The 16,385-nt window shown below is 41.0% G+C and overlaps 1 protein-coding gene and 1 pseudogene across 4 annotated transcripts in view; both read right to left on the bottom strand.

The window, feature by feature from the left end:
- Window positions 1-16,385, bottom strand: part of Dock3 (dedicator of cytokinesis 3) — a 465,111-nt gene that overhangs the window by 25,969 nt on the left and 422,757 nt on the right. For all 4 annotated transcript variants that reach the window (XM_041676723.1, XM_041676726.1, XM_041676724.1 and 1 more), the window contains exons 36-40: window positions 13,395-13,455; window positions 13,168-13,261; window positions 11,887-12,035; window positions 9,212-9,298; window positions 7,643-7,747 (exon numbers count right to left, since the gene is read on the bottom strand). In XM_041676723.1, the coding sequence (XP_041532657.1) occupies window positions 7,643-7,747; window positions 9,212-9,298; window positions 11,887-12,035; window positions 13,168-13,261; window positions 13,395-13,455 (496 nt within the window). The remainder of the gene's footprint in view (window positions 1-7,642; window positions 7,748-9,211; window positions 9,299-11,886; window positions 12,036-13,167; window positions 13,262-13,394; window positions 13,456-16,385) is intronic.
- Window positions 9,852-10,613, bottom strand: LOC121464508 (annotated as a pseudogene).

Below are 16,385 nucleotides of genomic sequence, written 5' to 3'. Positions count from 1 at the left end.
GAGGCTGGGAGGAGGCGGAAATTTTTTTTCAATAAAAAAGACAATAATGACAAATAAAATATTAAAATATAAAAAAAAAACTTGGGGGAAAGAGGGATACTCTACTTGGGAAAGGTAAAATTTTTTAAAAGCCCTGAAAGGCCCACTTGGTTGGTCTGCTATACAAGAGTGGGAACAAGCAAACTGCATATGGTAACAGCCAAACTACGAGAAAGCATAGATTGAAATAATGTATGTTTGTAGAACTGGTGAGAAGGTGGCCGGGGAGACTAGCAAGTGTGTGTTAAAAAGTGAATGCCACGAGTGCTGAAAATTTTAAATTGGGAGTGATCATGTGTAGCTAAACATTGTACTATTGATATCTATTACTTATTAAACTTGATAAATCCTTTTGGCAGCAAATTTCTTTGCAAACATGTCAGCAGAAAAAATTTATATCATTCTCTCTATAAGTAGAACAAGTGCCAATCTTTCTCTCATTCCTTACCTTTCTTAGTCTCAATATACAGTCCAGATTAGCCTTGAACTATAGGTGATCCTCCTGCCCCAGCCTCCTGAATTCTGGGGTTACAGACATGCACACATTTGGTTTGGGTTAGGTCTTCGTTTTTCTCTTTATGGGCTAAAGTTTCCTTGTAAACAAGACACTCTTAGCTCCTATTGCTCTATTTACCTCACAGCTGGTCATGTATGAGTAGCTAGAAGCCCCATCAAATGTGCTAGGAGGAGGCTGGAAAGATGGTTCAATGGTTTAAGAGCTCTTGCTGCACAACCACGAGGAACAGAGCTCAGAGCTCACATCCTAGTGATGGGGAACTTCAGCCAATCACATTTTGTTTAGGGTGTGTCCCCCTGGGGCCACAGAAAAGCAGATAAAACATCCAGGTGTGTTTGCCTCTTTTTCTTTTATTTTCTGTGCTTCCGGATGGCTGGAACCCCGGGTTTGTAAATTTTTTTCTTCTGTTTATTAAACGCTGAATCTATTATATTAAAAAAGGGGGATTAATTGGTGATGGAATATTGGTATTTGTGAGTTATTGTTTTTAGAAAATTATATTGGTATTGATTCTTATATATTGATACAAAAGTTAAAGTATATTAAATATTGTATGTGAGTATGCTTCTACCTCTGTTGAAAACATCTGTTATGTATTAATATATATATTGTATTGATATATATATACATATATTTACCATATTACAGTGTACATTTCTACCTCTGATATTATTTATGTAATAATATACACTGTTTACATTTGAAGGTCATTATCCTCATTTATTGCACAGTTGTTTATTCTCTTAGTCTTCAAGTTAGATAGGTATTGAAGATTACATTATTTATATGTTTGTCATATTTATATTTAGGTTAATAAGGTTCTTTAGATACATAGAGAATATATTTAATATAGATAGTATAATCTTCAACCTCTTTGAAGAGCTGTAAAAAATGGCCTTTAATCTAACCTAGAGTTCCGTGCTAATGAGACACGATCACTCCTGGCAACACTGCTCTACTCCCAAGAGAACGTTGAGCACCAAAGACACCCCACTTGGAGTTTGTCTTCTTCTTGACAGAACTGGCCTTTGGGCAAAAAAAAAGCCCATACCTCCACTGCTGACAGAGATACAGAGTATCCATAAAAGGGTAAAAACAGGATTGTCTTATCTTGCCAAGACAGGGTAAGATAGTTCTAAAAGATTCCTTGCCTTTAAAAATGGTGTGTCAGTTATGTTAGGCCTTAGCCAAAGTTGGTTGCCTCAACATTGCAAACGAGACTTTGGGTGATTGCCAGGTAATCAGTTGTCCCCTTCATTTGTTGCACATTGTGGATATCTCTTGTTTGTTAAGTATTATTAGTTCCCTTCTCAGATCTTTGATGGAGTTAAAGATTAGATAATTGTAGTTACCCTCTACATTATTTAGACTCCTTGAAATAAAATGCTTAGTAAAACATTTGTTATGTTTCTTGCTTAATATTGTTTGTTGTTTGTAATTTTATATTTGGTATTTGTTCCTATTGTATATAGTTGTATTGGGTTTGGTTTGATCTTGTTTAGACAAAGGGGGAGATGATGGGGAACTTCAGCCAATCACATTCTGTTTAGGGTGTGTCCCCCTGGGGCCACAGAAAAACAGATAAAACATCCAGGTGCCCTTGCCTCTTCCTCTTTTGTTCCCTGCGCTCCTGGACGGCTGGAACCCAGGGTTTGTAAGTTTCCTTTCTTCTGTTTATTAAAAGCTGAATCTATTATATTAAACTGGTCTGGTTAATTCTAAATACCGATCGACCACGCCCCTTCATCCTAGCACTAATGTAACATTTGGGTGTCCCAAACATAGCTGTAACCGCAGCTCTGAGGTAAGCAGAGACAGGGTAACTACCGGGGTTTGTTGTCTTCCAGCCTAGTGGAAAACATGTAAGACCCAGGTTCAGGAGAGATCCTACCCCAAAGGAATAGGGAAAGAGGGATTGAGGAGGACACCTGACATACCTTTTTGGCCTCTATGTGTGTGCACGCATACCAACACACTTACACAGATGCAGACACTCACACAAATAAAAATTTAAAAACCTACGAGTCACACTGCCCACCTAGCTGGCTCACCAGGCCATTTCAGCAAGTCACATCTGACATCAGGATCCCTTTTTGACATGTCTTTGTGAAAAGGGGGGAGTTTTAAGGGGAGGTAAAGAAGAAAAGAAAGAGAGACAGAAGAAGGGGCACAGCATCCTAAGGACAGCTATACACTTTGTGGGGCAGAGCTGATCACAGGTAAGGCTTTGGGGGACCTCAACCTATCTTATTCTTATCTCGAGTAAGACTGAGTTACATATGTGGGTGAATCAGAATGGAAAACTATTACCAGTAAAGACTCCAAAGACTGCAGAGCTCAAGTCCTTATATAAAGATATAACTTCATATATAAGCAGAACATATTTTCCTGTATACTTCACATCATCTTTAGGGTACTTAAAATACCAGGATGTAAGGGTTTTTTTTTTTGTTTTGTTTTTTGTTTTTTGAGACAGGGATTCTCTGTAGCTCTTGTAGACCAGGCTGGCCTCGAACTCACAGAGATCTGCCTGCCTCTGCTTCCCAAGTGCAGGGATTAAAGGCGTGTACTACCACCACCCGGCCTCAGAATATAAGTTCTATAAAACTGTTGTTTTACTGTATTATTTAGGGAATGACAACATGGAAAAACAAGTTTGTATACATTTGGTAGAGGTGACATCCCCCCCTCCCCAAGTATGTTCAGTCCTTGGTTGGTTGAATCTGCAGAAGTGGAACCCATGGACATAGAGGGCTGACTACATCTTTAAAGCACTGGCTTTGTCAACATCCACTAACATACACATAATCTCCACAAGGACCTGTTCATAAATCAAGTGAAGAGAAACAAGAATTCTCCTAAGAAAGGAGGGCTGGATGTTTTCCTTTCTCCTTGAAGATCAGTAGATAATCAAAATTGTGAGGTGGGGGAGGCAGACAACCCAAAGAAACCAAGCTAAGTGAGCTGAAGGGGTGGTGAGGAGTAGCTAAACCTTAGGGGAAGGACCAGGAAGAGGAAGGTACAGAAGTGCTGACCTTGAGGCTGGCTGTTGGTTTCTGTCACTTGTACACAAACACAAGCATCCCAACAAAAAGATCTAGCTGCCACTACTTGCACCGTGTCATCTACTTCCACTTGTCACTGAACTGAGCAGTTTAAGGAAGGGAAGATAAGAGGTTAAGCCAGGGAAATCTGCATGCTTCAACCAGCTAACAGGTACTACTCTCTATAAGCAGGAGGGATGGGCTGACAAGTGTTACTTCCTAACATTCTTTGTTTTTCTCCCATTACTGCAGACCTTTGCAGCCACAGTGAAGAGCCAGACTCTTACTGGCAAGCGCCAGTAAGAGTCCAAACGAGTTAAGAATCTGAGATGTTGTATGTTCTGTGACATGTACTTGAGGAGGTGAAAGTGAGCCTAAATAAACCTGATAGGGTATTCTTGCTTGGGAGACAGAAACATGAGACAACAGATATTGCTTATTGCCTGCTTTGATGAAGGAAGGTCATTGGCTAATAAAGGAACTGCCTTGGCCCATTTTATTGGTTAGAAGATAGGTGGGAGGAGAAAACAGAACAGAACGCTGGGAGGAAGAGGAAGTGAGCTCAGACTCCACAGCTCTTCTCTCGGGAGCAGACGCCCCAGAGAGAGAAATGCCATGCTCCTGGCTCCTGGGCAGATGCACGCGAGGAAGCTCTGACCCAGGATGGACATAGGCTAGAATCTTCCCGGTAAGCGCACCTAGCTGTGCTACATAGAATATTAGACATGGGCTAGTCCAGGTGCGAGAATTAGCCTAGAAGAGGCTAGATAGAAATGGGCCAAGCAGTGTTTAAATGAATACTGTTTGCGTGTTGTTATTTCGGGTAAAGCTAGCCGTGCGGGCGGCTGGGGTGCTGGGGACGCAGCCCCGCCGCCCGTATTACTGCACTGCCTCTGCTTCCCGAGTGCTGGAAATTGCTTTCTAGGGAAAAGTCCCCATGGCAACATAATCTAGGAAGGGTTGATTTCAAAATTTGTGTCCTTCTTGAGCAGAACTGATTACAGTCCCTTTCTGTTTGAATCTGTTTGGGTGCTAGCACTGCTTATGGGAAATCAGAAGAGACCAATGCTGTGGTTAACTCTGTTGGCATTTTTCCAGGCTCACATTAGTAACCAGCTATATATGGACTGTAGAAAATGTTGCAGGTGGTGGTTTAGTTCTCTTAGACACGCTTACCAATTGTGCTTGGTCCACTATTAGTTTGCTGCAGTTCCTGATACACTGTATTTCATCTGTGGGATTGGTATAATCCTACCTGGACACCTTCAAATACTTGTCCCTTTAAGAATCCTTCACACCCATTAGATGCTATTGAACACATTTTTCTTACTTTTACTTCATCTCCTGCATCATGAAGAACCAGAAGCAGAAGCCTTTGCTGGGATGTTTCCTGCCTTGCTTATGATCCAAACAATGAAATGGCCATGTATACAGGAGTTGTGTTTTCACTTAGGAAGCTTCTAGGATTTGTTGAATTTCAAACTCTAACTCCCATGCTAAAAGCTATGAAACCATTGTTTCTGGAACAGATGAGCAGACTTAAGTTATGGTAGATGCAGGACTACCTGCCATATTTCTCAGCTTGCTAACCCTAAACCAATAACGTTCAGAAGGAAGCGACAGGAACGATGTTGAGCATCACAGATGGCTGTCAGGACCAGGAACAAGATTTATACATTATGGATTAGTCTCATTTTTCATTGGTATTCTCTATAAGGCAGAGTTTAAGATACAAAAGGAAACTGTCTAGGCTGTGACCATATGAGTGGTGGAAGGGTTGCACAGATTGGATGCTCCACTTACTGTGCCTCAATAGACCAACTAAGGAATTTTTTTAACTGTGAAAGATTCTCAAAACATACTCGTTATTCTGAACTATTCCAATTATCTTTCAGCCTACAGAGAAACTTGGTATAGTGGTTTAAAAATATATGGAGGCTTAGACAAGACTGAGGCTCTTTAAAGCCATAAAATAAGTTTATGAACAAGATGTTATCAAGCTTAATTGAGAAATATTTCTTGAGTAGAATAAGTCCAAGATCTGGGGATACAGCTCAGTTAATAGAGCACTTGCCTTGCATGAACAAAGTCTTGGGTTTGGTTTGCATTGCACAAGATCAGGTTCAAAGTCTCAGCTACATAACTAGTTCAAAGCCAGGTTGCATAATGTGAGACCCTGTCTCAAAAATCAAAACCAAACAAAAAGAGGCTCAAAGTGTGTCAGAAACTACTTCTGAATGCTTTACCTTCCAAATTCAGGATAGTACTACTAACACCTTAAACTTAAATATTACAGCTGAGATATTAAGTTGCCTGCTGTATTATATATGATATTTAACCTAAGTCTTTCCTATTATTCCTTTAACACAACATTTTTTTTTTTTTTGGAGATGAGGTCTGTGTAGTGCAGGCTGGCCTGAAACTTAAGATCTTCCTGCCTCCATTTTCAAAATGCTGGGTTTACAGTTGTGCGTCATGATTCCTGCCTTAACAATTCTCTTATAATGTGGTTTGTTACTGTAGCATTAAAAAAGTTAAACTGTATTTGAACAGTAGTTCCAAACTATACATAGGATATGAAGCCTGACCCTGAATGAGTTTCTTATTTCTATGCATAACGTCATATATTGCAGTGAATTGTAAATAAAGATGAAATTCTGCCCTTTACTTCACAATGGCTTACCTACTGTCACCAGATGTATGAACAAGTTATCCTTCTGTACTGTGAGTGTACATTCTAGATCATTAATTTGGACATTTTTCTCCCATTGAAAGAGAGAAGTTGCTGTTGTTATCTTGTGTCATGGAAATGGCTTCTTAGTCTTTTGTAGCTAAATTTAGATCTTAGAACTCTCACAGGGACCTGAGAACTAAGTGCCTGTCAACGACAATTCTTCATCCCGCCTATATGAATTACAGTGCATTCAAAGGGAAAAAAAAACCACACCATTTTAGACAAACACCCAAGAGATTTGCCTACTGTTAAGATCAGGGCTCCACTAATGCTATTGGCTAAGATGAGTTACAGTGAAGGTTCCAAGCACTGGAGGCAGAAGTTGGAAAGTCCCTCTCTAGGAGTCTTTAGGCACTAGGCACTTCCTGACACGTTCTTAGTAAACACAGAATAATACTGCGGATTAAGATAGAATTGAAGGTGACCGTACTGTTAAATGAGGCAAATATTTTTTGATTAACTGATCAGTTCTTTGGAAAGAAGTAGTCAGTAAAATACAGGAAATTGAAAGGCGAGTATCCAGGTGTTAAGTGAAGTACATGTATAATATAAATGTTCTTGTGGGCTATGGAGATGGTTTAGTTGGTACCTGTAGTGCAAGAATGAGGACCTAAGCTTGGATCCCCAGAATCTACGTAAAAAGCTGGTTATGGAGGTATGCACATCTAACCTTAGCACCAGTAATGTGAAGGTTGATAGATTCATGAAGCTCACTGGCCACACAGCCTAATGGGATTAATGAGCTTCAGGCTTTCAAAAGTGAAGAAGGTAGAGAAATATCTTAGCAGTTAAGAGCACCTACTGCTTTTGCAGAGGATCTGAGTTAATTTTCTAGCACACACATCAGAAAGCTCACAACTCTCTGTAACTCCAGTCACACAGGGTTATAATGACCTCTTCTAGGCTCTGCAGGCATGTGCACTCTTATATATATACTCTCTCCTTCTCTCCCTCCCCCTCTCTCTTTTTTAAAAATAATACATATATTAACCCCAGTACTCCGGAAGCAGAGACAGGCTGTGAGTTTGAGGCCAGCCTGGTCTACAAGAGCTTCCTTCAGGACAGGCTCCAAAACTACAGAGAAATCCTGTCTTGAAAAACTAAAATAATAATAATAATAATACATATAAATCTTAAAAAAAATAAAGTGGAAGGTGATGGAGGAAAGACACCTGACATCTACCTCTGACCTTAGTATGCATGTGTGAACATGTGTATATACCAACAAAGAATACACTACCTACCCACCATCACCACTACCCCCATCACACACACTTAAAATTATTGTGACCACTTGAATGGACTTACCCGAAGAAAGAAAGGAAACTTCCTGCCATAAAAGCCAACCCGGAAGAACTCAGGCTCCAGGCGTTGCTGCTCTATAATATTGTCATAGTAGCTGGCCTCCATTTTCTGTTAACAATAAAGGTGTGGTTGTTATCCAAAGCAAGTTCTGCTAGGCTCAACTAGACATTGTCTGCTAGAGACAGGTCATGGTAATTCAATCTAGGAAACAAGGAAGTAAACCCCTAGATACAGATACTAGCAGCTTCTCCAGGCAACTGCATCATCGAGGAAGAAAGCCCTCTGTCCTTCACTGTCATCTACAAGCCTGCCTACTGCACCCCTGTGAGGTTGCTCTCCATAGTTTCCCTGGGCATGGACCCAGATCCATGGAGATCTGAGGCCTGAACTTGAGAGGTAAATATTTAACATGATTTGACTGACACTTGCTACACCATCTGATCCTTGACTAGGGCTGCTGGGAGCTGTCTACCAGCAACTCTCACTACCACTGCATGTCAGTCCATCTGCATCTACTCTTATTCACTGGAATTAAGATACTATTAACCACAGTTAGGCAGCCTTAATTGTGAACATCATTGATGTTGGTTCCAATTTAGGAGATTTTCAATTTGAAAAGATAACTAATATTCATGTTTAACATTACAAAGTCAGCAAGTTTTTCAGTATGGCTATTCTAGCTTCAAATTTAAGCATCTTTAGTCAGTAGCCCTCAAACATCAGCCAAAAAGCTTACTTTAGAGAATCATGCCCAAATTCTAATCTAGACCAGAGATTTCTGGTCTTAGCTCAAATGCCTTAGCCACAGACAGGGGTGTAGTAGATGATACTCTGAAACCACTATTTTTTCTCTGATGATGAAATAAGAACATATTGTGATTTAGAAGATAGCACTGACTTTACAAAGACTTTCAAAATCCATGGGACATTTAATGTGATTTTTAAATACTTTGCTCTAAAGAAGGGAGCAAGGACAAAGTGCTTAAATAATTACAAGATGCAGTGGGGAAAGTTCTTACAGTATTAGGTGCTGGTGAGTTATAAAAGCATTTGCTGGCAGCACAAGCCTGGTGATCTGGGTTTGCTCTCCAGAACCCATGTAAAGATAAAGGAAAGAATGAACTCCACAAAGTAGTCACCTCACTCCACACATCATGCATGCCTACCTTATATCATGCACACTCACAAATAATAAATTAAAAAAATTTATATGTCACTGAACAAAACAAGTTCATGAAAAACTTCTTCAAGAAACTAGGTTGTACACATGCACATATGCACGCATGTGCACGTGCGCGTGTGCGCACACACACACACACACACACATATAGAAATCACTATTCTATCATGTCTTCTTCTTTCCCTGAATACAAGTAGCTTTTAGGGTTCAGATAATAAAGCTACCTATCAGGTATGTGTTTTTGTTCTCCAGTCAGACAGTAAGTATCTTAAGGGCAGAAATCTAGTCTCTGTCCATGGTAATAACCTAAGAGCCTTGGGCATTACTTAAAAATTGATGCCAGAAGCCTAGGAGTCTTTGATCAGTCATACAGTGGAAGAGACAAAGCTTACCCGAATCCAGCTGAGGCTCTGATAATCATAGAGGCTCTCATATTGACATGCCAGCTCTCTACACAGAGGGATTCCAAACTCCCAGCTCTGGATAAAAGAGAGGAACAGGGCTTCAGCACCTCAGGCATTCTAAGAATGGTTAAGTCCACACTGAACATATGAAAGACTAAAATAAAAGGCTAGCTCCAACTCATGTATTAAAAGGAACACAATCTTCAAAACCAATTTATATAGAGTAACACACAACACTGCTGTTTTGTAGCTCATGCAGAGCTTTCTAGTTTTTGCTCAAATGTCTTATCTTCTTTTTTTTTTCAGAAAAAAAAAGTTTTAATGCAAAGGGCTTTTTACACATACACACACTATAAATAGCTCAAACTCCAGAAACTTCCTGTGGGCAAATTGATGAGAACAAATGAACATCATATTTAAAGGATTCTCCTGAGTTTTTTCTAATGAATCCACAGGAAACTGAGAGGATCCAGGTTCACATAATCAACTATTGGCATGCAATGACCTATAATAAATATACTTATGATGAAAGCATATCTGAAAAGTATTAAATTAATACTTATGAAAATTAAGTCCTATTTTATTGTGGAGAGAGAATACAATGACTTGGCAACTGAAGCTGAGACCCTTACGATATCGTCTGTGCGACTGCTCCAGCAACACCACCACAGAGTAAGTTGATGTGAGTTTTCAGAACTAAGACATTAGGGTTGTCAGACGAAGGTCGGCCAAGCAGGGTGGGAGCATAGGAAAGCCCAACGCTCTTCAAGGTCCCAAAGATGAAAAAGGAAACACCTGCATATGTAGCCATTCCTAATATAGTAGGCATCAGACCTCTGTAGAATCCAAGGAAACCACCTTCCTTGGCATAAATTGTCTTGAATGCATGAATGATCCCTGAATAGGTGTGCTCTCCTTTCACCTGGAAGGCTAGACGTACCCTAACGACATCAAGAGGGTAAGTACAGATGACCGCTGTCATGCCTGCCATGGATCCAGCCATTAATCTTGTGTACATGACCAGAAACTCCCAGCTTTGTAGTAATGAACGTTTTGTAATGCTCAAAGGCCATGAACTGGATTGCACCATAGGGAAAGATTCGAATCATCATTGCACCGTTTCCTTTATACAGTCCAAGGTATCCTTCTTTCTGGGGAACGGCGCGCAGTGTAGAGAGTACCCCTAAATGTTTGTAATGGTGGTTGTGAGCTTGTAATAAAATTACCTTTACTCGATCCAAAGGAGCAACTGTGGTTTTGGCACAGCACCCAGCAATACCTCTGGCCAGGAAGGAACGCAGCCAGTAGAAGTCTCGGCGAGACGCCGAGCCACCACTCCCCGCGGCACCGAGGGTGCAGGGTCGGCCGCCGCCAGGGCTGCCGCCGCCATCGGGACCTGCGCCACGTCCCGAGCCTCCTTACAAAACCAACTTACAAAACCCTGGGCAGCACCATGGCTGGAGCCGGCTCTGACAGGACTGTCTTATCTTCTTGATGTGGGATTCCCCTCTGTATGCTGTGAATACCATTAGTTAATAAAAAATCTGCTTTGGGTCAATTGCAGCACAGAATAGGGCAAGGTGGGCATTCCAAGCAGATAGAGGAGGAGAGAGTAGGCAGAGTCAGGGAAATGCCATGTAGCTGCCGCAAGAGACAGATGTCAGATGCCAGACAGAACCTTACCAGTAGGCCACAACCATGTGGTGATACACAGATTAATAGAAATGGTTAATTTAAGATATAAGAGCTAGCCAGTAGGAAGCATGAGCTAATAGGCCAAACAGTATTATAATAATACAGTTTCTGTGTTGTTACTTCAGGTCTGAGCGTCCAGGAAATGAACAAGCAGCCGCTGCCAACAGTTTCTATGCCTCTCTTGACTGCTTTTAGAAGAGGTACTTCTTAGTATATTTTGGTCTGCTGTTTTATGTTATCTCTTAAAAATATATTTACTTTTTTGTTGTATTTATTAGTCTATATTAGAAGATAAACTACATAAGGGAGAAAGCTATGCTTATGTACTTTATTTTCAGATGCTAGAACAATAGCAGGTATGATAGCTATTCAGTACTTCTTTAATAAGTTAATAAAGGGATTATGAACCTTTGAAAAGGGATCAATTGAGTTAAGAAAAATTATGGCAATCAGGCAGAAAGGAACTGTCAAAGATCTGGCAGTAGGCCCAGCACTTTTCTTTTATGAAAAGACTATAACTTTAGGCTTCAGATGATCTTTGCCTACTTGGAGAATATATATTGTTCCTGTGATGCAGTTCCTGTTACAGCAAGAGGCCCATCTAACAGGTGCCTGAAGAAGGCTGCAGTGAACTTCATTCTAAGCAACTGTTCATTGCCTTCCTTTTTTTCTTTTTGTGGTGCTGAGGACTGAACCCACCAGGACCCTGTGAAAGCTGCGTAAGTTCTTTACCACTGAACTATACTTTCATCTTCTTCTCAATTATTACTGTACTTTCTTTCTCTTGGGTACTTAGAAACATTACTTTACATGATATTTAATTTAGTTTATTCTTCTCAGATTCCAAATACTAATTCAAACTTATACATGATGAACTTAGATACCTATCACCAACCTCAGCTATCACAAAGATGTCACACAGTACAGTAGAAGTTGAGGGGCTGAAGGTCTTGCTTTCTGACAATTACCTTGCCTTTGTTGAAGTAGTGGATGATCTTCCTACACAGTCCCTCTTTCCGCTGCCACTCAGTCTGGGATGGGTAGTGTAGGAACTCCCGTAGTGGCCTATCTTCCCATTGCAGTAGCTCACAGTAAAGAAGCAGGGTGAAAGCAGCCTCTGCAGGGATAGACAGCATAGGGCTCAGGGGTTCCTCTGTGGGCCCAGGAAGAGCTGAGCAAGAATATCAGAGCAAGGCATAGGTAGCACCCATGAGGGGTGCATCCACTGAGACAGTTTGCCTGAGCTAATGGGAGCTCACCAACTCCAACTAGACTAGGAATGAACAAGCATAGCATCAAACTAGTCCCTCTGAATGTGGTTGACAGTTGTATGGCTGGGGCAGACTGAGGGGCCACTGGCAGTGGCACTGGGATTTGTCTCTACTATATGTGCTGGCTTTTTGGGATCCTATTCTCTCTGGATGTATACCTTGCTCAGCATAAATACTGTGGGGAGGGCCTTGGACTTTCCACAAGGCAAAGTGCCTTATCCTCTCTTAGGATTAGAGGGGGTGGGGTGGGAGGGTGTGTGGAGGGAATGGGAGGAGGGGAGGGAGTGGGAATTTGGATTGGTATTTTTTTAAAGTAATAAAAAAAAAGAAAGAAAAAAAACAGCAACAACAAAAAGAACAGAGCTTGGTCACAGGAGAAAAGATGGCTCTTTAGGGGACTATGGAAGAAGGGAATCACACAGAACATCCATGCATGCATCCTTCCTCTTCATTCAGAGATGCTCTCAGAAAAAACATCATGACAGGCACTTTGCATAGACTGTAGACATAAAGGAAAGGCTCACATCTGTCTTGTCAAGAAGATTAATGCTGTCCACACTCTGTATTGGGAGCTCAGTGTAAGAGCTGGCGTGCAGTTGCAGAGGAGCCAGATCTACCAGTGAGCTCTAGAAATTCCAGGATTAAGGAGGCATTCCTTTGCTACAATCTTGGTTACTTTCAGCTTTGTTAGACATAAGCAAACTTATATTTCTGAGGAGTGACAGAACTTTAAATGTTCTGAACCTGCTGCACAAGCATTTGGAAGTTACTCTCGAGTCCTCAGAGACATGGAGAGGAACAGAGGTGAGTGGAACAGTCCCAGACAGTAGAGGACATGTATGGAACACATGTCAGGAAGAAGGAGTGAGGGACCCGGCACTGCTGAGATCTGGCAGATATCATTCTGAAGCCTTTCTCTGTATAGTTCCCATTTCTGTCCTAATGGGAAGACATAGTTCTTTCCTTTCTCTGACTCACCTGTGTAGTTTTCAGCCTGTAAGTGCATGTCACAAAGCTTATGGATGTATCGGATATACATTTCCTCTTTGTTAATCTCAGATTTGTAAAAGTTCTGTAAGAGAATGAAATATATTTAAGATGCAAGAGTATATCCCCTTTGAAGGTCATTTCCAAGCTCCAGTCAGCCAGCAAAAACCCTGGCTTTGTAATCAGGAGGGAAGGAGGAAGAACTTGTGTCCTCTCACCATTAGGTTAACAGTGCAGCCAATCTTCTTGTTCTCTGTTTCTTCTCCTTTCATGCAGTCCCTGAAAGAGAGAACATAGATGTGACCCTGATATGAAGTGGTATCTCCTGGGACAATACATAAAACAGCAGCATTACTGGACTATCAGCATGGTCAGTTCTGAAAGTAGAATGCCTTTGAATAGGAAGTCCTTCAACAGAAGAGGACTGTATTGTAAGACCTTTCTCAGCTTTGTACCCAATCCTGGGGTTAAAAGATCTCTGTTGAACTCCTTGTTCTGGTTGCAGAGTATATAGTCCAGATGTATCCTCAAGGTATTAAGTGCCCCTTACCAATCTCCTTAGTACAGAGGGATTTGTCTATAAGGCAGATGGCCAAATTCTCAAGTTCCCAGGGAGGCAGAGAGTTATTCTTAGGGGGCAAGTTTCATATTATAGGAAAATGTGAACTAGAAGCCACACCTTAGTCTAGAATTCATATAAAGTTAAGATATTACTGTCAAAGCTGAAGAGGACTTCTTAGAAGTTTGGCCAGTCTAAAAATAGGACTCACACCAAAGGTTCAAGTCATGCAGGACCACAACTTACTAGAAAAAAATTAAGATTTTATATATAGCTTCTATCTAAATGTCATATATACATATATATATATTACACACATATACTGTCAATAACTGTTTAAGTTCTTGGGTAAAGGAAAAGATTTTCTTGATTTTGGCATAGTCTCCCTTGCAAGCTCATTTGATTGATCATTATTTACTGTGTACCTGTCAGAGATAAGCAGAGTACCAGAAGAAAGTTTAAGTATCCTGATTCAAGGAGTTGGCTCTTTTCTGTCAAACTGAGTCAGAGAGATGGCAAATGAAGCATACCCAGAAAGCCAGGTGAGCTCTTGGCTTGGGAAAGCCTCTCTGATGGTTTGGACTGGGGAGTTATTCTAAGTAAATGACACAGTGTAAAGAAACCTGAAGGGAAGAGATCAATGAAGAAGAAAATGGATGGTGATCTAGAGCACAACCTTTGAATCAGCTACAACTTGGCTCAACTTTGGCAACAGAACTTTTCACGTGTACTTTTTCATTGATAACTGCAAGAGTAATCCTTCAGGGACACAAATGAGATTAGAGGCAATGCATACACAACACTAACATGGTAGTTTTTCTTCTTTCTTTTTCTTCTTTTCTTCTTCTTCTTCTTCTTCTTCTTCTTCTTCTTCTTCTTCTTCTTCTTTCGTCTTCTCCTTTCTTCTTCTCCTTTTTTTAGTAGATAGAACCACCAAAAAAAATCATGGTGTTTTTCTTCACGTTCACTAGGAGCAATACTTGGGAGCTAGAAAGCAGTGTGTGAACACTGGGGACTGGAAGGACATAGGGCAAAGACCCGTTCATGTTGAAGACATGTAAAAGATTGTGTACTTGTTTTACAGATACCATACTGAGACAAGACATGGAGAATGAAATTAGTTCTGGCCATGAGTTTCATTTGTTTATAGAAGAAAGAAAGAAAATCAGTCAGTTAAAAGAAGGTCTTTAAGTCTAAGGGACTGATTTTGGGTCTTTCAGATAGATGGTGGTGACTATTAACAACCTTCAGTAAATATTGGAATAAGAGAAAGATATAGCTGGGTGGTAGTGGCACACACCTTTAATCCCAGCACTCAGGAGGCAGAGGCAGGCAGATCTCTGTGAGTTCCAGGACAGCCTGGTCTACAGAGGGAGTGCCAGGACAAGCTCTAAAACTACACAGAGAAACCTTGTCTCAAAAACCCAGAGAGAGAGGGGGGACAGGAGGGAGGAAAGAGAGCAAGCTTTAGCCCACATCTCTTTTCTGTCTGATGGCAGGTACAAGAGAAGGCTGGGACCTGATATGTAAGAAGGAAGCCTTTTGCTTTAAAAATGGCTGACAAAGGCCATCTGTGACCTTTTAAGGCGCTAGTAAAATAGACAGAAGCTTACACAAACCCTGTGCTACAGAAAAGAGGGGATGTTTGGGATAGGAATTCCATTTCCATGGTGAAGTCAATGTACTGACATCTGAGTATTCTGAATGGCAGTGCTTTCTTTTTCAGAAGTAACTGGAGAAAGTCTGAGCATCCTATTTTTTAATCCAGGGGTTTGTAAATCTGTGGCATTATGGCTTGGGATTGGTTTTATTCCTTTATCGTCCTATTTATTCTCATCTTTTTGACTTCCAGAAAATATTCTTAGCGACTATCTAAGACCTACTGAGAGCATAATTAAGATTTTAGAGCAATTCAGCAGTTATGATAGGACTAGGAAAGTAGGCTTTCACAAAACAATTCTAATTCCACATGAATTCTCAGGCTGAACATAACAGAGATCCCAGAATTCACAAACCATTTCCTCTAATCTGTTCCCATGGCTAGGATTAGGGGACAGGAATAGATTTTAACAAGAGAATATAGGTGTGAGAAAAAGGGTGTCCCCAGTCCATGGAGAAGCAAATGAAAATTGTCCTTGGTCATGTTTTGGTACCAGGTGACATTTCCTCCTTTATCTCCCAATGGCTGAGGAACTACAGCGGCTCCCCAGCTTGCTCTGGAGACAGTTTTCTTCCCTTCTTGCTGTGTCTACTACTCTGAGCTCTGACTTTTCTAGATGGAAGGGCATATGGCAGATGACTCTGGGATGCCTTTTGGGTACATTCAATCTTGGGGGGATCTCAAGAAGCTCTAACTTATACCTGAGGAGAGGTATTCTGCTACTGGTCAGACGATCCCCAACAACCCATGGCACCAGAACAGTCTCCCTATGCTATGACATAGTATAGTGGTTTTTGGTTTTGTTTTGTTTTTTAAAAACATGGTCTTGCTATGTAGGCCAGGGTAGCTTTAAATTCATGCTCTTTCTGCCTCTGCCTCTGCCTCCCCAGTGCTGTGACTACAGCTGTGCAGCACCATGCCTAGTTCTCACATTTGTTTGTTTTTAAAGATGAGGTCTCACTATATAGGCCTGCCTTGCCTGAAACTCCA

Source organism: Microtus oregoni, unplaced genomic scaffold, assembly GCF_018167655.1.
Source record: "Microtus oregoni isolate MIOR12 unplaced genomic scaffold, Mior012 000028F_ref0000031, whole genome shotgun sequence".
Lineage (NCBI taxonomy): Eukaryota > Metazoa > Chordata > Mammalia > Rodentia > Cricetidae > Microtus > Microtus oregoni.
Note: the sequence above shows the minus strand (reverse complement) of the source record. Positions and strands in the feature narration are given on the sequence as shown.